General features: G+C 47.4%; 1 protein-coding gene across 1 annotated transcript in view; it reads left to right on the top strand.

Moving 5' to 3' along the window:
• CHD2 (chromodomain helicase DNA binding protein 2) overlaps positions 1–17,599 on the top strand; it is a 28,576-nt gene extending 10,977 nt beyond the window's left edge. Inside the window, exons 13-35 of the mRNA XM_009865279.1 lie at positions 79–241; positions 656–808; positions 1,323–1,394; positions 2,550–2,699; positions 3,327–3,475; positions 3,728–3,824; positions 4,454–4,546; positions 5,013–5,186; positions 5,936–6,111; positions 7,098–7,139; positions 8,159–8,298; positions 9,036–9,177; positions 9,316–9,466; positions 11,038–11,160; positions 11,483–11,611; positions 12,351–12,547; positions 13,063–13,076; positions 13,699–13,817; positions 15,157–15,335; positions 15,732–15,831; positions 16,347–16,563; positions 16,920–17,169; positions 17,266–17,599. Coding sequence (XP_009863581.1) covers positions 79–241; positions 656–808; positions 1,323–1,394; positions 2,550–2,699; positions 3,327–3,475; positions 3,728–3,824; positions 4,454–4,546; positions 5,013–5,186; positions 5,936–6,111; positions 7,098–7,139; positions 8,159–8,298; positions 9,036–9,177; positions 9,316–9,466; positions 11,038–11,160; positions 11,483–11,611; positions 12,351–12,547; positions 13,063–13,076; positions 13,699–13,817; positions 15,157–15,335; positions 15,732–15,831; positions 16,347–16,563; positions 16,920–17,169; positions 17,266–17,599 — 3,364 coding nt within the window. The remainder of the gene's footprint in view (positions 1–78; positions 242–655; positions 809–1,322; positions 1,395–2,549; positions 2,700–3,326; positions 3,476–3,727; positions 3,825–4,453; positions 4,547–5,012; positions 5,187–5,935; positions 6,112–7,097; positions 7,140–8,158; positions 8,299–9,035; positions 9,178–9,315; positions 9,467–11,037; positions 11,161–11,482; positions 11,612–12,350; positions 12,548–13,062; positions 13,077–13,698; positions 13,818–15,156; positions 15,336–15,731; positions 15,832–16,346; positions 16,564–16,919; positions 17,170–17,265) is intronic.
• Positions 17,600–20,129: the final 2,530 nt, after the last annotated feature.

Raw genomic sequence — 20,129 nt, 5'->3', positions numbered from 1 at the left:
AGGGTTTTTTCCTCCAAAACTCCAGCATGCCCACTCCGCACTGTGAAGTGATCTGGACTTTCTTTTTCCTGCCTGCAGGTGGATTTTGACAAGAAACTACAAAGCTCTTTCAAAGGGAACAAGGGGGAGCACATCTGGCTTCCTGAACATTGTGATGGAGTTGAAAAAGTGCTGCAACCATTGCTACCTTATCAAACCTCCTGAGGAAAACGAGAGAGAGAATGGACTTGAGACCCTGCAGGTGGGCAGTGTCTGTGGTTACCACCTTTTTTCCTTAACTTTCCTCTTTCTTCTGTCCTCCCACCAAGGTCAGATCTGGCAAAGCTTTAGCTTGTGCAGCTTCTCCATAAAAAACAGTTGTCACTGCTAAGCCACTTGAATCTCCAGCCCTCTGCGTCCACTGTAGGCAACGTTTGGTGGCCATCTAGGGTGGGAAGTGCATGCAATGCATGCATCTGTCTTGGATGGTTCATTTTGTGTGTGGCCTCTGCCAGATGATTTGATTAGATTGAAGATGTACAGGAGAAGCATGACCCCAAAAGAACCAGATCTCTGCATGTCTCTGTAATATACACAATGTAATGTATGCAATATGTGTAATGTACGTAAGGGCAAGGCTGGAAGGCATCAGCTGGAATGACGGTTACTTCTTCAGTCTCTGATCAGGAGCAGTGGAAAGCTGATTCTCTTGGACAAGCTGCTGACCAGGCTGCGGGAGAGAGGCAACAGGGTGCTGATCTTCTCCCAGATGGTGAGGATGCTGGACATCTTGGCAGAGTACCTGACTATCAAACACTACCCTTTTCAGGTGAGAAACATCAGCGTGGAAAACAGCGAGATTTCAGTTGAAAATTCAAGAAAATGCGGAGGGAACCCAGGCGATGGAAGTCACTTAGTTTTCCAGAGCTTAGTGTCTGGGGTTACAGGATGCACTAAATAAAATGTATTGGAGGGAAGCTGTAGTCCCCTCATTTCAGTGTGGCCTCATCTCTGCAAAACACCGCCTCTGACAGGCCCCTGCTTCGGGCTGTGTCCTGTGATGAGCCCCAAGGAGAGGACAGTGGACACAGAGACCCTGGCTGGGAGCCTGTAACGAGAGCTGCAGTGTCACCCACTGCGTGACTGTTGCCCGAGCATTCCCGCCTCCTGCCCTCGCGACGCAGCCGGCTAAGCCAGCACGGTTATTTTTAATTGGTGGTTATTTTTAATGATTAAATGCTGCAGGCAGGGAAGGGGGCCTTAGGGCTCCCAGAATTTGGATTCAGCCATTCCTCAGGGCTCCTTTACCTTCTTTCTTTTATCATTATTGTTGATTTTTCCAGCGCTTGGACGGCTCAATCAAAGGGGAGATCCGAAAGCAGGCGCTGGACCACTTCAACGCTGACGGCTCAGAGGTACCGCAGCGGGGACTGTCCTGCCTCGGGATGGGCCGGGGGGGCTCCCAAAGCCACAGGCGTTTATGGCTCAGTCAGGTTGCGACTGCCAAGAGGGGATTAGTTCGGTTCATTTCTTTTTACAGTACCCTCGTGATACTTTTTAAAGAGAGAGATAGAGCAGGTTTTGCAGCTAGCCGGATTGCTTATTTTAAATCTCCCACTTGCAAGCAGCAGGGCTGCAAGTCACATCTCCAGAAAGTCCCGCAAGGGCTGGGAGGAGCCAGCGTTTAGCAGTTCTCTCCCCATGGTCCAGGGAGTGAGACGGTTGCTAAAGGATTCCTCCGGTCTGAAGCTGGTTTTGGATATGAAATGGCAGAGGCAAAAGGGGGATTTTTAAGTGTTGGCAGGCGGTGGAGTCTGATGTAGGAGGTGAAAATCTCCAGTGTAATAGAAGAGGGCATCTCAAGCCTCTTGTCTGGGCTTGCTGACTCACAGTGACTGGTGTGAGGCACTTGTTCTGTGCCATGGTCAGCCCAGCCTGGAGAAATACCCGTCCTTGCTGCAGAAGCCTGGGCTGGGGGGCAGTCGTGGTTGACACAGGAGATACAGCAAAGTGCTTCATGCATGAATAAAAGTGAGAAGGAAACAGCAGTCTGGGTGGGAGAGTAGCGGGAATGCCCAGAGGAGCTGCCTTTCCCCTCTCCTGGGGGCATCTGTGGGGCCTCAGACATCCTGGCTCCCACCAGGCACCTCGTGCCCTTGGGCAGTGGCTCAGACACTCTGCAAGTTGCTATCTCTCTCCCCTAGCAGGCTTCAGGCAACAAAAAGCACCTCTTTGCCTGCTGCCTTTGGAGGAGTCTTGTGGGGTAGCGTGGTCTGACCTTCAAAAATGACTCCAAGGTGCCCTTGCCCCGAGTCGTTTGCGTTGCTCTCTCATAACGCTGCACACCAGGTCCTTCCTGGGGCAGCACGCCTCTCGCCCCTGCCAGCACCGCCTCACCGTGTGCCTTGGCTTAAACTCCAGTGGTACTTAGCCTGATTTCTTAAGAATCACAAGTACAACAGAGCCCTCCTTCCATTTCTTTACATAGCTTTGAAGGCACCACTGCTGTTTTATGTCCACAGTTACAGGCTGGCTAACTCACGGATGCCTTTTTCCCCTCTCCACCCCAGGACTTCTGTTTCTTGTTGTCAACGCGAGCTGGAGGGCTGGGAATTAATTTAGCCTCTGCTGATACTGTTGTTATCTTTGACTCGGACTGGAACCCCCAAAATGATCTTCAGGCTCAGGCTCGCGCCCACCGGATTGGACAAAAGAAGCAGGTTGGAAGAGTTACTCGAGTCGTTTTTTCTGTTGCTTCAGTATGTGAATCTAAATGGGCTCCTACCTCACCAGAGCTTTTGAAAACATGGTCTTTTTGCCCCCAGTCCCAATTCCAGAGAGTGCTGCTGACCCAAGAGAAGCTTATTGAAAAGTCAAGAGACAAAAAATCAGCTCAGATTTGCCAGATGCCTGATCTTTCTGTTGACTTTGGGTTCTGGGATGGTTCAAAACCAAGAACCTAACCTGTGGTATCACATTTCTCAGCCTAGTGGACTCTGTTCTTTCTTGCCCTGAAACTCTTTAGAAAGTGGAACATCCACCTTTACTGTATTTTATTGCTTATGTGAAAAGCGTGATGCTAGTTTGGATTTAGAGTGATTGTTTTGGAAGATTTTTACTCTGTGCTTAGGCACACTACAAGACCTGTGTTAACCAGCCTGATTTTACCTGGTACCCCTGAGATAAAAAACCAAAATGCTTGTTTTTCTTCTAAAAAGCCACATCTTGTACATGAAGAGACAATGTCAGCAGACCAGTCTCCTGTGGAACAACTGAGGGGTGTATCACTGTGTCAGCAGAGTGTATTCAGGTGTGGGAAGTAGCTCTGTTCTCTTCTTGCCGTTCAGGTGAATATTTACCGCCTGGTCACAAAGGGTACAGTAGAAGAGGAGATCATTGAGAGGGCCAAGAAGAAAATGGTGCTGGATCATTTGGTGATCCAGCGCATGGACACCACTGGCCGGACTGTTCTGGACAACAACTCTGGGAGATCTAAGTAAGTGCTTGTGTCAGGAGACAGAGGTGTCTAGTACAGCACGTGGCACAAACCAGCTTCACCTGCTGGTATCTCACAATATTTGTTTGACAGGGTACAGGGCAGGGAGGCAAGAGATGGATAAAAATGCTTTTTATAGTGTGGGTAGAAAAATTACTTCTTTAATAAGGAAAAACTTTGGTATGGTTTTACGTTGTAGCAGTGCTGCCTTAAGAGCTCAAGACATGTCTTCCATCTCATTTTTTCTTGCAGCTCAAATCCTTTCAACAAAGAGGAGCTGACAGCTATTCTGAAGTTTGGAGCTGAAGATCTTTTCAAAGAGCTTGAAGGGGAAGAATCAGAGCCTCAGGTAGTTTGAAACTGCAATCACAGAGCTGCTTGTAGTCCTTTGCAGGTCTGCATGGGGCATCGTGTGTGTTTGTAGTTGCAGGTCTGCATGGGGCATCGTGTGTGTTTGTAGTTGCCCTGTGCATGAGAACAGGTCGGTGAATAGGATACGTGTAAGTCTGGAGAGGCTGAAGAGAGTGAGCTCTGGGCTTGGGGAATCACGAGATTGGGGAGAGCCTTGTTGTCAGGGCTTAAATAGTAATGGTCACCACGAGAGTCCCTTGGCTCTCAAGGATTTGTTAGCTAGTTATAGCACAGCCTGCTGAAAGCTCCTCTCCCTGCCTTCTCTGAGCACTTCTTCAGCCTCCTTTTTTGGTTGTTCTTATAGAGAGGCAGGAGTCAGAGCAGTGAAGTTGAATAGGTCGCGCTCTCCTGCCTCAGCGCAGCATTGCCTGACAGTTGGGTACTTTGACCAGATCTCTTAATGGTCCGAGTAGCAGAGCTTCCCCTGAGGGGCACAGTCCCCAGTTGCACATCACAGCTGCTTGTTGAGCTGTCACACCGCTTGGGTCTGTTCTCACAACCTCTGCTGTTCTCAAATCTCTTGCTGTGCTTGGCACCCTCCGCTTTATCTCTCTTTCTGACTGGTAGGAGATGGACATCGATGAGATTTTACGTCTGGCTGAAACACGAGAGAACGAAGTGTCCACCAGTGCCACCGACGAGCTCCTCTCCCAGTTCAAGGTATGGATCCCCCAGCTCTGTAGTGGGGTGCAGGAATGTTGCTCCCCTCATCTTGCCATGGTGGTAAGGTGTAACAAACCAGGACTGGTGAGAGGTGACCTGTAAAAAGCGGTTTGCTGAGGGGTTGTCTGGGTTTGATATCCGGGAGATATGTAGGTATTAATTTCATTTCAAAAAAGTGGTTTTGAAGGCTGTGAATAAGATGCAGAATTTACCAAATTTGGAAACAAACCCGATAACTTAGAGGCTCAGCAGTACTTCTTAAACTGCACGTACTTCCTCAAAAGTTGTTAGCCTAAAGACATGGCAAGGAACCAGGCATGCAGTGACATAGGGATCAGTTATAAAGTAGTTACGGAAATGCTGGCAAAATTCCTATGGGGAAGGAGCTAAGGCTTAACAGATGGCTCTGGGGTATTCCTGCCAGGGGAGGGAATTTCTAAAAGTATTCCTTTGCTTATAAAAGGTGGCCAACTTTGCAACTATGGAGGAGGAAGAGACAGAACTGGACGAGCGGTCCCAGAAGGACTGGGATGATATCATTCCAGAGGAGCAGAGGAAAAAGGTGGAGGAGGAAGAGAGGCAGAAAGAATTGGAGGAAATCTACATGTTGCCTCGAATCCGGAGCTCGACTAAAAAGGTACAGCCCATCTCAAGGAGCTGAGAGGCAGGAGGCGAGAGCTGGCAACGGCAACACAAAATAAAGAGAAGTTATAGTGAGCACAGAGCAAGATATCCAACTGTATGACGCATGTTTTACTGCAGTTTATGCCATTTTCTGGCTGTTTCTTTTCCTTTGGCTCTCTATCTCCCTCGGCTAGTCTTGCCTAAATATGGCTCTTGCAGGCAAAAGAGATGGTGTCTTCCCAAGTTCTTTTGTAGGAGATGGGATCTACCCCAGTCCAACAGAAAGCAGACTATGCAAGGAGACTCTTCTGGCATGTGGGACTTCAAGGGATTATGAACTGTTTGCTGGGATGAGCTGGGGAAAAACATTACAGTGAAAACTAGAGAGAAGGATAATTCATACTGAATGATTCCAGATTCACTTCTGAGGTGTCCTGGTTTTCCAAACAGCCTAAGGGACCGTGACACAAAACCACTGTAATAAAAGTGTTTTAACGTGTCTTTTAAATCGAAATGTAGTTGTGTAACTGCTGGCTAGAGGGCTCTGAAGGGAGGACGACCACCAGAGCCTTAGCTAGCTGGAAATTGCAAGGATGTGCAGCCTCTCTGGGTTGATGGCATGGGCTTCTGCACCTTCAGGAAGAGATACCAAGGTGCTTTACAGTCTGAATATGAAATAGTGCCTCTGCATGGGTGGGACAGAAAGGGTTAGCAGATCAGTGGTTGTTAACTGTGCTGCTTTTTTGTTTCTGGTACATACAGGCTCAGACAAACGACAGTGAATCAGATGCAGAAACTAAGAGAAGGCTTCAGAGATCGTCTGGATCAGAAAGCGAAACTGATGATACCGATGATGAGAAGAGACCAAAGCGCAGGGGGCGTCCTCGGAGCGTTCGAAAAGATACTGTGGAAGGATTTACTGATGCTGAAATCAGGAGGTCAGTGCTGAGTACAAGAGATAGTTCAGAAAACAAATATAGAAATCTGGTATCTTCAAACTTTTGAGCCTTTCTCAAAGATCTTTGTCTTATGGCCCAGATGTTCAGCCAAAGATGGAGAAGAGGAGGCTGGGAGTTTTCCTTGACTCTCTCTCCATCTTTGACTTGATGTATTTGTAAGCAGGAGACAGTCGAACTTTTCGGATTGTGGTAGCTGCCCCGTATCCAGACTTGAAACCATAGAGGTAGAAGGAGGTGTTGCCGTGTAAACTGTAGCAGCCATTTAGGTTATTGTGATGTAGCAGAAAGAGGCTGAAAGAGCACAAAATAATAAAAAAATAAGGGAAAAAACCCCCTCATTTAAAAAAATAATCTGTAGTTGAAGCCATTGGGTCTGCTCCCAGCACGAAGCACTGTTCAGTTGCAGCACCAGTGTCTGACTTTTGCCCTGAAGTTGTGTGCTAGCCATGGCAAGGATTTTCACAATAAATATAAACATAAAAATAAATAGCAATCCTTGTCTGCAAACCTCTGTGATGTATTGCACGACATTTGGCTCTTCTGTGATGGGTTGTTACGCTTACAGCCTAAGCGTTAAAATTACTAATGACATTGATCTAATGCCTCTTTTCTCCTTGGAAAAATGAAGTTAATAATTACCAACATGGCGTGAGCCAATGCTTTCTTTCAGTTATTTTACACTACAGTTACGACTCTCCTCTTTTCTTTTTTTCCCTCCCCTCATCTGTCAAACATCCACCATTTGTAATAATGTTGTGTTCTTCTGCAGCCAAGGTCACAAAACTCTTTGTGGGGGTTAATGGATTAGGCTTCCCAGTCCTGAGCGATGCTTAGCTAATCAGTGTGGAACATGAGGTTGATAACATGGCAGGCTGTAATTAATATATTCAAGCGTATTTGTGATACTGGACCCATTTTTTATGGTAGTTGGTTTAGTTTCTGATTTTCATTGTTTTTTTCCTTAGGTTTATCAAGGCTTACAAGAAGTTTGGACTGCCTCTTGAACGGTAAGTCTCAACCTGGCCCTGCTCCAGAGGGTTATCACGGGGGGAACGTCGTATTTCTAAGCACAGCCGTACGCACATTGCTCTGGGTGTTTGAGACAACCTCCATGGACAGCACAAAGCCTTGCTGTCGCCTGGTCAGGAGCGCAAGCACTGCCCTGCAGCCCCTCGTGTCCTGGCTGCTGGTGAAAGCTGGCCCAAAAGCAGCAGCAGTGGCGCCAGGCTGCGCGCAGCAGCTTCTTGCTGGCAGGGTCTGGCCCTTGGGGACATTTCCGTTCCACCTCAAAAGGAAAGCGAGCAGCAAATGCTTCCCAAAGCGATTGCCAAGCTTCTTCACGTGTATTAGTTTCAAGACTGGATTTGGACCATCCAGTTGGGATGGATTCAATCATCTTGCTGCCATATCCCTGCTGAAGGGAGGTGGGAAGAAGCACACGCCGACCTCGAGCCCTTGCATGGGTGCTGTGCCCCAGCATAACTGAAGGGAGGTGGGTGCGTGGAGCTGGGTCTGGAAAACTGTTGGCTGAGGTCTCGAAGCTGAGGCATGTATTGTATGAAAAATGACTGGGGTTTTTTTCAGCTGGTTGTACTCTTCTATTGTGAAATACAAAGTATGGGCCTTGATGTTGCTAACTTCAGCCAGGCAAAAGGAACAGCAGATGGCAGCTTTTGACCATCAAATGGAGATAATGTAGAACTGGGAAAGCGTGAAAAGACCATTGGACAGTCACAGAGGGTGCTTATTGTGCCCAAGATAGAAAATTTTGATTTAGTATGAAAAAATCCCAGGAACTGGGTCAGTTATACTTCTTCTGCACTGTACTACAGCTCTTAGACCTAATAAAAGACTAAAACTGTGTTGTTTCCTGCACAAACTTGACTTGTGCTGGTTACATATGATCATATATAGATATATATATAATACACAGCATTAACTGCTACGAGCTATAAAACAATTGCTTTGGGAGTGACTGGGAGGGAATAGACTGTATCAGATACAAAACTTTTATCCCCTTTGCCAGGCTGGAGTGTATTGCCCGGGATGCTGAGCTGGTGGATAAGTCTGTGGCGGATCTGAAACGGTTAGGGGAACTCATCCACAATAGCTGTGTGTCAGCAATGCAGGAATATGAGGAGCAGCTGAAAGAAAACCCAGGTGAAGGTAAGCACGAGGATTGTGTGCTGCTGGTGTTATGTTTTTGTGGGTGTTCCATGGAGCTGGTGAGGAAACCATTCCTTGGCTGGCCAGGGAGGCATGCCACATTGCAACTTAGAAGCAAAGAGCAAGCACACAAACCATCCCATCTCTGCCAGGCAGCTCTCGCCAGTGGACAGAAACCCCCGAGTCTTCTGCTCAGGCTGGAAAGTGCCATTTGGGTCTGTTGGCATCTGCTTGCGAATGACTTTTTGTGGGGAGAAGCTGAAGTAAGCAGCTTATTTAATGCAGGACCACAAAGCAAAGCAGATATTTTAACAGCTCCTGTGACTGGGAGTCGCACTGGTTCTGTGTACTCCGTGGTAAAACCGGATCTGCAATTAGCACTTCCCCGGAGCTGTCATCGTCAACCGCCCTGGGGCTGTTCTGTGCTGTTGGTTTGGAGATTCGGGGGGCTGGGCTGGATTTCTTGCTAGGTCTCTGCCTGTTGCAGCTGAACAGAACTACTGAAGTAACAGCTCCAGTGCACTTAGGTGTGTTTTTTAAGAAAACGATACTGGGAAGTGTTTGGATTGCAGATCTAAGTGAGTTCATGAAAAAAACCCATATTTTGGGTGTGCCTTAGCATACTTCATTATCTTCAAATAAGAGGTTGTGGGCGAAGTCTCTGTGTGTCAAATCTTTCTTTACAGAGGCACTTCTTTCTGTAAGGGTTCTCTTAGTTACTGTGTCATATTGTTGAGCAGGCAAAGGACCTGGAAAAAGAAGAGGTCCTACTATCAAGATTTCTGGTGTCCAAGTCAACGTGAAATCCATCATCCAACATGAAGAGGAGTTTGAAATGCTGCATAAATCCATTCCCACGGACCCAGAGGAAAGGAAGAAGTGAGTTTGGCTGAGTAGGCAGTGCAGAAAGAGGCTTGGGGAATTTGGATTTTGTAGTGCAAAGACAATAGCCTAGGTATGTGGGTTAGCTTTATCTTCCACAGCATTAAAAGTAGCTCATTTTTGAAATGCCTTCAGGTACCGCCTGACGTGCCGTGTCAAAGCTGCCCATTTTGATGTAGACTGGGGAGTGGAGGAGGATTCTCGCTTGTTAGTGGGAATTTACGAGCATGGTTATGGCAACTGGGAGCTAATTAAAACAGATCCGGAATTGAAGTTATCTGATAAGGTAGGTCACTTTGCTCGTTGCTTGCATTGGGTCTGTTGCAGTGTAGAGAACACATATGATTTACTTCAGAAACAGATGTTTATGTTTGTAACCACTCCAAAAAAAAAAAAAATAATAACAAGATAAACAGTGACCTCCATGGAATGTTGCACGCTTGGTGGAAAGCAGAGTTGTGTTGTTTGATTGGCAGTAAATTTCTATGAGTACCATATGAACCACACTGAAATGATGCAGGAAGAAAATGGTAACGCTGACATGTGTGGTTACATGCACAGTATAGAGGGTGCATTGCATAATCGTGACTTGATACTTCTTTGAGCATCTCACAAGAATCTGAGTCTGAATTTCTGTGTGGGAATAATTTTTCACGGATTTGACGCTGCATATGTCGAGACTGGTTTGTGTTAGCTTTGAGGGTATAGTTACGTGACTGGCTATGGCAGCAAAACCAGCTGGAAAACCTCCATTTGGTTCCTCTATTCCTCAGTCATTCCCATAAGAACTGTTTAGGGGGGCCATGCTGAAGCAATCCAGGTTAAAAATAAGCCTCCATCCGTTGTGTCAGCACAATGGAAGGAGAACGAAGTGCACGCAGAGCTGAGGAACATCAAGAATCTCTACATCAGCTTTGTTGCAAATATGCTACGTTCCCATGATATCCCCGCTAGTGTTTTTAGCAAAGATTTGACTGTGGCTGAGAGCCCTCCTAATTGCAAATATGCTACGTTCCCATGATATCCCCACTAGTGTTTTTAGCAAAGATTAGACTGTGGCTGAGAGCCCTCCTACATGAAGTTCTGAAAGGCATTTTACAGTGGAAACAATTGCCCTAGATATGGCCACCCAATTTCCAGCAAAGTGTGAATCATAGAATCATTAAGGTTGGAAAAGATCTCTTAAGATCATCAAGTCCAACCATCTACCCAACACCACCATAACCACTAGCCCATGTCCTGAAGTGCTATGTCTACATGTTTTTTGATTGCCTCCAGGGATGGTGCCTCCCCCCCTTCCCTGGGCAGCCTGTTCCAATGCTTTACTGCTCTTTCAGTAAAGAAATTTTTCCTAATATCCAATCTAAATGTAGCCTAGTTGGCAAACTGAGATACTTCCCTCACAAAGTGGCACCTTGCAGCCTCATTTTCTGCTAAAAATTCTGCATCTGTAACATTGCTGTAGCGATGTCTCAGGTTACCAGAGGGGACCAGCCTGCAGTGACAGAGCTGTCCCAAGTAGATCTGATATCTTCAAGGAGAGTGGACTCAGAGTTCCAAATGTAGCTTGCAAAGTTTTTTGTTGTTCTTTTTTCTTTTTGCACACTTCACAAGAAAGATCACAGAGAACCTAGAGAGCTGCCTGCAAAAGGCTAAGGGGAGGGATGTTTGCTAGGAGCTTTGCTTCTGGCTAGACAGAGAGAGTCTCTGTAGGAGCTGGAAGAAGTTCCGTTCCCCCAGAAGACGCAGCATCTCCAACCCTTTGCTGGGCCTGGAAGGACTGCTGCTAGTGCACCTCTGTCTTGTCAAGGTTTGATAGGTGCATATGTGTGTATTTTTTTTTCTTCTTTATCAAAGATCCTACCTGTTGAGACAGATAAGAAACCTCAGGGAAAACAGCTCCAGACCCGAGTTGATTATCTATTGAAACTGCTGAAGAAAGATCTGGACAAGAAAGAAAACATGAAAGATGGGGAAGAGGTGAGATGTGCCTGCTTGGTTCTGGGGGTTTTGGGGTGAGTGGCTGGCTGGTGGTGGGAGACAGCCTCTCTTCCCAGGTCACTGAACATTATCTACATGAAAGAGTATGGAGTTGTATGTTGTCCGATTGCCCTGTGATACAGAAATGACAATTAGTAAGGGACGAGTAATTATCACAGTTACTGAAGGACTCAGCCTGACCAGGCTTCCTGCCACCTTGCAGGACCTGCAGCTGTTTGCAGGAAGTTCAGGAGATGGGATGTGTCCCCAGGGAGTAGCTGTAACTATTTGCTTGCCCTGACCTCTTCTGTGTTTTCACCAGGGCAAGCTAAAGAAGAGGAAACCACGAGTAAAGAAAGAGAACAAGGCTCCCAAAGTCAAAGACGAGCATGGGAATGAGCTCTCCTCTCCTCGGCACTCAGACAACCAGTCAGAAGAAGGTGAAGTCAAGGTGAGTCAATTTGGTGGAGAGCGGCTTCTCCAGATTTCCTTGAGCGATGTTGTTACTGCAGAAGCACCCTTAGCAGAAGCTCTGTGGACTAAGGAGGCACTCACAGAGTGCATTTCCACAGGATATCAGCAAACTTACGAAAACATAGACACGGCTGTCAGGGTGAAAGAAGGACCTTTCCCACCCACTCTTAGGTTAGGGCTTTAAGTCTTAGATCCTAGAACGGCCACGCACGTTCACATACTGACGTGGAGGAAAGGTTGTCTCGGGACAAAGCCTGCTGCCCTTATAAAGGAAAGAAAGAATTGCTTCTTTCTCCTTTTCAGTACATCAGCCAGTGGTGAAGCTGGAGTTTACCAAGGTCATGCTGTTGCTTAGAAAACCTTCTGTCTTGGAGCGGTTTGGCTTAGAGTCTGAGGCTTTTTGTTCCTGTGTTGATCAGTATCTACCTTAGGGGTTGAGCGTTCTCAAACGCAGCTGGCATAGGAAAGCAGTGCTTATCTGCAGTTTGCCAGCTAGTTACAGATTGGGGCTCCTCTATTAGCTTTTTTTAATACTCTTTTGTTAAGGGCTGGGTGTGTTGCAGCTGGTTAAGCAGAGCTTGCTGTCTGGTTGAGGAGGCATGAGGGCAAATTTGGATAGACCTCCAAAACTGCCTGCGTTTCAGGGATGTAAGTTTTATGGAAGAAGTGTACGTGCGGTGAGGGACTCCAGCTCTGTGCTGTGACTGATTTTCTAGGAGGATGGCTTGGAAAAGAGCCCAGTGAAAAAGAAACAGAAGAAGAAAGAGAACAAAGAGAACAAAGAAAAACAGACAACCACTAAGAAAGAAAAGGAAAGCGATAAAGAGAAAAAGAAGACGAAAGACAAGAAAGAGAAGGTACGTACTCTCAGGAGCAGTCGAAGAGATGTGAAAGTCTCTGAGCAGAAGGGCAAGCTAGGAGACTTATGACTCCTTAAAGGCCCTGTGTGAAGACACATCAATGAAGCACTGTGGGGTGAGGTATTATCCCTTTCTCAGCCCTCCTGAACTCTTACTGGGAAGAATTGCAATAAAAAGTAGAAAAGGCAATATATCCTAAAGCCTGATTGAATGTGAGCAAAAAGGAAGAGATTTTGTCAGGCTGCCTTTAAAGTGCAGCCATCCCCACGACAGGGATATCGGCAAATAGTTGATGTTAAAGAGGAAAAGGGGAAGAGCCTGGAGCACTTCAGTCAAAGTTCACTTCAGCTGTGATTTATCACAGATTTAGCAGCTCCTCGTTTGTATTCCCCTTTAATTTAAACTTGCCCAAAATGGCGCAACTGTCCACACCATCAAGACTAAAAGTTGTCCTTGTTGCGTTCAGAACTTACCAGAATGAGTGTTTCGACATCAGTGGTATGTTGTGGACTAAAATGTCCCTCAAATTCCGGGTACAACTGCCCTGAGGCTGGGTTCAAATTGGAAGGGAGGTGAAAACTTGTTTAATAGTGACCTGAACTACTTGTCCAAGGAACAGGTATGTACTGCATAGCCAGTGTGCTTTGACACTGAGGTCAGGAGTGCAAACCAAGAAGTTTGTAGGGGAAAGTTTGTTTTCCATTGATTTTTGCTATGACTTTGACTGTAAAAGACTTTGACTGTAGGTAAGTGATAAAAGTCAGAGTTTACACTAACAGGCTGGGATTTGACGTTGCTTTCCAGAGAGTCTGAGGACTGGTAACATCGCATGAAGTTGTAGATCTTTGTAGACATGAGACTAACCTGAGCTCTGCCCTTTGCAAAGGACATATTCTTTAGCTTAATCTCTCTTCCAAGTCTTCAATGTTGGTTTTCTCTCCATGAGTACAAATATCGTATTCCTGTCCAAAATGTTGTCCCTGACTTCTCTCTACTCCCTCAGGGATGACGTAAAGCTAAATAGAGGCATTGCAGCTCGACAGTTTGAGATCTTGGGAGGAAAGTTGTAGGAGCGGTGCCCGGCATTTAACAACTGCCAGGAACAATAGTGCGGAGGTTGTTAGTTGGATCGCTTGGGATCCTGCAGTCTCGCTCATCATGTGATGTGTGTAATTTGTCCTTGTAAAGCCTAAAGGTGGTGAAGCCAAGTCTGGAAGTAAAGGGAAGAGATCGCAAGGTCCTGTCCACATTACTGCAGGGAGTGAACCTATCCCCATCGGAGAAGACGAGGATGATGATCTGGACCAAGAAACATTCAGCATAGTGAGTATGCATATGTGTGTATGGAGGGGGCAGTGGCAGAGAGTCCGACAAGACAGTCAGGGTTTGGTTACATGTTATCCACTGACATGTTTTAGGTGTTAGGGTGTGAGAGCCCCAGCCAGTGATTTCTCCTGGTCGCTCTGGGAGCGTGGCAGAACAACCCTGTACAAGAGCTCTCCACCAGCCTCCTCTGTGCCTGCCAGGTGGCTGCTGTACATGACACTTCAGCTGGGAGAAACTTCAAAGCTCTTTCAGCTCCTGATTCTCACCACACGATTGTGCTGTGAAAGAGTTCAGATAACCCTTTTCGAAATTCAGCTTTGCATGAGTGCACGTGTTCACCCCTTCCCTCTGCCAGGGGTGCCAGCCGGGGCAGAAGAGCATGCAGAAGGGCTCTCTTCTTCAGCTGCTAAGCTCCTGCCTGTTATTTGACAGCCCTGGGTTACGGAAGACCCTGCAGCCTTATGTAGGAGTCTTTCTCCTGGAGAAGTCAAGGAGCCGTTGGGGCTCTTCCAGGCAGGGGAATTCAGGAGAGTTTTGAGGGTGACCTTGTGGCTGTAGGAGGTACGGAGTTGTCTGAGCTGTAAGCAGTTGTCTAGGTGCTCTTGCCGCAAACATGCCTGCAAGGGTTGTTAAAAAAATAGCCTTTTAGTGAAAGTTTTCATGGCAGGCACTCCTTGGCCTGACTCGCACAGGGAAATGCTGAAATACCACTTTTTATAAACAGTTCTCTAAATGCAATCTGTGTATTTGCTACAGGTCCTGTGTTACTTTTTGCCTGTTTTTCTCTCTGACTTTCCCTCTGTGATGTGTGAAAGGCCCCGTCAGGCTGTAAAAACCCTCCTGATTTACTGCCTGTGTGCAGTGTTGATGCACTCAGCTGAAAAAGATGGTGTTTTCATCTCATGCCTTCCAGTTTTGGTAAAAGCGGTAGATTAATTTGACCAGAGATGGGGCTGGACAGGGAGGCTGCTGAGCGAGCACTCCTTCAGCTGGGGCTCTTGGTTCAGCGTGTTGATGCTTCCTTGCGCTTCCCTGCCTGCTGCAGGACCTGTACAAGAGCAGAGTGTGAGCGGTTATGGTTTGCAAAGCAAATTGTTCCCCTCTAAAAGGGCAGGGGAAGCAGTGGAGATGAGGAGACTCTAATCTTTTCATGATTATTTTGTGCAGCGTGTCTAACAAATTGCTATTTTCATAGCTGCTTTCTCCTCGCCTAACGGTCAGATAAAGCTAATATCTTGTGCTAATGAACTTCTTCCAGCTCTGTCTGATTAGCAAGGGAACAATGCAGAGTCCTGTGCCAAATGAATCACTTTGTGCGCTCTGTTGCTTTTTCAAGTGCAAGGAAAGGATGAGACCAGTCAAGAAAGCACTGAAACAACTCGATAAGCCTGATAAGGGGCTGACGGTTCAAGAACAGCTGGAGCACACACGCAACTGCCTCCTAAAAATTGGAGACCGCATCTCTGAGTGCCTTAAAGCCTACACCGACCAGGATCATATCAAGCTATGGAGAAGGTGAGGGATCATTTGGGGTTTTTTTGGCTGGTCTGTGATATTTAAAAACGGTCGTCAGAGGCTGCTGGGTTTTATGTGGATGAGTGTGGTTTTTGCCTCTTTCTTAACCTGTGAAATCCTGTGTTCTCTAGCTCACTCAGTCCACGACCAGTTTCAGGTGAGGGTTTTGTCTGCAAGATGTGCTCATTTCATTTAAAATTAATTTCAGAGCTACTTTAGATAAACCAGTGCAAACCTCTTTATTTTACTTTGAAGGACTCGGTTTCAGCAATTTTGATCACCCTGCCCTGAGACTGTTTTCCAGAGGGGATAGAACTGATTTCATACTGATTTGAAAGCAGTTGGCAGTCAAACTGCTGATGTAGCAATTAACAGAAAATGTTCATGTCCTTCTAGGAACCTATGGATATTTGTGTCAAAATTCACAGAGTTTGATGCCAGAAAACTGCACAAGCTCTACAAGATGGCTCATAAGAAAAGATCCCAGGAAGAAGAGGTGAGATCTGAAGTACCTTCCTTCCAGTTGCTGTCTCTAAAAAGTTGTCGCACTCAAAGTGGCAATACTTTCTGCCGCTTATTATGGGCTTATTTTTTGGTAGTCTGTGATTTTCTTAACATCTAAACAGCCTGGTTACATTTGCCCCCTCTTCCATATGGCATTTCTCCCTTCACTTAACAACGCTGGTCGCTTTGTCCTGGCTGTTCTGTTTGATGTGGCACATTGTGCTGAGTTGACCTTTAGAGTGAAAAGCCTGGGACTGCTGCCCTGTAGAGGTAGGATATAGAAACAGAGCTGTGTGGAGCAAAACTGTGCCTGTCCACCACCATGTCTGTACCATTGCCCTTCGTACCATGCTTGGGCACTGCTGGTTCACCAAGACCTCAGAGAGGTGGGTTAGCCCCACAGCATGCAGAAAAATCCACAGCTTGGCAGACCAGACCACTGCTCACGTAGTCTGAATCTTCTGGTGGAAGAGCAGTTGAGCTGTAACCCTCTCTTCCACTTTGCAGGAGCAAAAGAAGAAGGAGGACATGTCCAGCATGAAGAAGCCGTTCCGCCCAGAGCCTTCAGGTTCCAGCCGCGATTCTATCATGTCCCAGTCTCACGTGCCTCACAATCCTCATTCCCAGAAGATTCACCTGCCCCCTTCCCATAGCCAGCAGCAGATGCATGGGCACCCGCGTGACAACTATGGGCATCCAAACAAGAGACATTTCAGCAACACAGGTGAGCGGTGCAAGCCAGGAGAAGCCATCCCTTCCAACCTAATGGCTGTTGGCTCTTGGACACAAATCCTTCTGGGACCTGTGGCTTGTCAGGTTTAAAGGTGGTGGGACGGCACATGTATCACCACTGTACTTCCTGATGGACTAGAAAACATGGTGATATAGTGACAGAAAGAGCGTAAGAACAGGACAATAAGATTTGCTAGAATAATGATAATTAAGCAAAACTGGACCCACCTAGTTTGGGGAGGAGAAAGCTAAAGGAGCACAGCAGTAGTTATGCCTTTGAGAACTGAGCAAAGTAATGAGCTTAAACTAAAGTATGAAAGATACTTACTTGTCCTTTCCTCGTCGCAGATCGAGGAGAATGGCAGAGGGATCGAAAGTTCAACTACGGTGGCAACAGCAACCAGATGTGGGGCGGGGAGCGGCATCACCAGTACGAGCAGCACTGGTACAAGGACCATCACTACGGGGATCGGCGATCTCGTGGAGAGCCCCACCGCAGCTCCGGGAACTACAGACCAAATAACCTCTCCCGCAAGAGGCCGTACGATCAGTACAACAGTGACCGAGACCACAGAGGCCATCGAGATTATTACGACAGGTAATTCCCTTTCATCTCAGAAAGGCTGGGAGGAGTTTGCTGTGGCCAGGCTTTCCTTGGGGAACTGATCTCCATCCCTTCGTTTTCTCCTCGCAGGCACCACCACGATTCCAAGCGTCGACGATCCGATGAGTTCAGGCCTCAGAACTACCACCAGCAGGATTTCCGACGGATGTCTGATCACAGGCCACCCATGGGCTACCATGGCCAAGGACCTTCGGACCACTACCGGTCCTTCCACACAGACAAATCGGGAGATTACAAACAGCCTCTCCCTCCACCTCACTCTGCAGTGTCGGACCCTCGCTCGCCCCCCTCTCAGAAATCTCCCCATGATTCCAAGTCACCTCTCGATCACAGGTCACCTCTGGATAGGTCGCTAGAACAGAAAAACAATCCAGATTATAATTGGAACATTCGGAAAGCATAAAGTGACTGAGAGAGGAGGAAAGCGCACGTCTGAAATACTTGCATTTTGATGCAACAGCGGCTGGTTTCTCCGAGCCAGCAACCAGAAACGCTGAACATGCTGCTATCATCTTGCTGGGTCAAGGAGAATTTTGGGGGAGTTGGTGGAGGAAGATTTTTCCTAGCTCTCTGTTCTGGTTTGGATCCCCGTTTCCTCTTCTCTCTTCTACCATTGAACGCTGGAAACAGCCTCACTGCCTCATTCTTTGTTTTGTTTGTGTTTTCCCCCATGTCCGATGGACCCACGGGAATTTTCCCCAGCCAGTGTTTCCCCAAGCCGAGAAGGCTGATCGATGCTGCTTGAGATTGTGCAGAAGGCTCCGTGCCTGCTCTGACTTGATGTTACATGACAGATGCTGCTTTGGGATTGGGGATAAACTGGTTGGGCTGGGCTTTGTGTGTAACCAGCATAGGACAATGGGACAATATACTCAAGGGAGGGACAGGAGAGTCCCTCAGTAGCCAAACTTGCTTGAAAGGGGGACTTGATGTCCCTGCAGAGTGACTCCAAAGGAGTTGGAGCCGTGCTGGTGACAATCCATTGCTTTGCTGGCCACATTATCATTTCCATGTCTTTATCCATTTCAAGAAACTGGCTCTGCTTTATTCTGTTGTGTCCCCTGCAACAGAAGGGGTGTGGAGGATCTTCCTCCCATCCCCAGGGCTGGAACTGGTAAATCTTGACTCCCGGAGGCTTTGGGATATGCGAAAAAACCCCAAACCCACCAAAACCAGACTTAGCAAAGGATAGTTCACTTTTACCCAATAGGAAAGAAAGAGGGGTGAGAACAGTATTTCCCAGTGGGCAGGGCTCAGGAATTCATAGCAAAACTCCTCCTCTCTTAAGACATGGGAAGCTTGGATAGTCCAGGAACTGACAGATACTGGCTGGGAGCTGCAAGGTCAGAAGATGGCTCTGGGAATCCTGAAGCTCCTGATTTCCCTGCCACTGAAGTGCTCCAGTCTTTGGGCAGGTAATTTCTTCCTGCAATTTGCAGAACAGTGATCACAGACCTTTCCTGCAGCCAAAGGATACAGGATGGTAGAGCAGAGTTAACCAGGCACCCAGCGGGCTGATCACTGTTCAGCGAATGGTCACCTTCCTGCCACCATTCCGGCAGTAGCTCTGAATTCCTAAAAGAACCTGCACTGAAAGACCTTCTGTCTGTCTGAATTGGAAACGTGCCTGGGGGCTTAGCACCTAAGTGAGCAGAGAGAGAATGAGGAATTCAGGACTGATTCCTTAAAAGTCCTTGGAACAAATGTCTCAGGAGCCCAGCGTGGCAAAGAGGAGTCTGCAGCCCAGCTCACTGGACTTCAGAGCAAACGCTGCTCCAAGTATTTGGGCTGCAGCGTGTGGTGCAGAACACTGTCCAGTAAGGACACTGGTGTGGTGAGAGGAGTTGTGCACAGATTGCTGGCCAGAAGTAGCTTGGGTGATTATTTTTCAGGTCCTAGGTCTTTGTTCATAGAGTCACATCCCTGGAGACCACGAAGCTCTCCCAACAGCCGAGCTGTCTGGAGCGTGGTGTCCAGGGACGCGTCATCTCCCAGAGCTCAGTGCTACAGACCAGGCTGTTCCAGGCTCCTCTTTTTGGTGAAGGACACAACCTGAGCCTCCTATTAAGATGCCAGTATCTGACCCTAATAAGCTGTGATGTCCTTTCCCCAGAAGAAGACTGAGGAGAGGTGGCTGTTCAGGGCTGGCTTCCTGACTCCAGCCGGCGCCTCGGCAGGCGCACACAGACCGACACTAACGCCCCCACGTCCCCGCTCCACGCGGCGCGTCCCTCGAAACCTGCCCTTGCTCGCTCCTTTCCGAGCCCGCTGCTTTAATGGGACACGCGGGAAATGTTTTGCTCCCCTTTTTGTTTTTGTTTTGCAAGGTTTCAACCAAATGCAGGGCAGTTTTGCTTCCTTAGGGGCACCCTGCTGCCCCGAGAAAGTGTTACACTTGTGTTTACCTGTGCAGGAGGAGGTGAAGGCAAGTCTTCCACAGTCCCCCCTGGAGGTGTTGAGATAGCACATTTCCGTGACGGTTCTCACTAAGCTGTGATTGTGGGCACGTTTGCTGTGGTATGGAACAAAGAGGTCCTTTCTTTTCAGAGGTATTAGCTTTTAATGTGAAAATGGAAGAAACCTCGTCAGGGCAAAGAGAATTGCTCTTTTTGTTCACCAAGCAGTGCTGTCGTGATGGAAAGTTCGTGCCATACACCTGTAGCAAAAGGCATTGCTGGCTAGACCAGTGTTACGGTTGGTGCAGGAAAATTTTGAACCCTAGCAAAAGGAATTTTCTGTGTCCAGATGTGGAGGTTTCTGCTCATCCTGGGTTCCAGGTACCAGGTTGGTTTGGGTTTCCTTCTTGTGTGACTCCACTGAAGAGCTGTCCTCACTGTCACATTAGCCCGATGCTGAAGTCACAGAGTTTTCTTCACTCGTGGTGGGTGGGTCTTCACTGGGTTTGGCTTTAATGAAGCCAGAGAACTAGATTT

Source organism: Apaloderma vittatum, unplaced genomic scaffold (genome assembly GCF_000703405.1).
Source record: "Apaloderma vittatum isolate BGI_N311 unplaced genomic scaffold, ASM70340v1 scaffold5902, whole genome shotgun sequence".
Taxonomy (NCBI): Eukaryota; Metazoa; Chordata; class Aves; order Trogoniformes; family Trogonidae; genus Apaloderma; species Apaloderma vittatum.
Note: the sequence above shows the minus strand (reverse complement) of the source record. Positions and strands in the feature narration are given on the sequence as shown.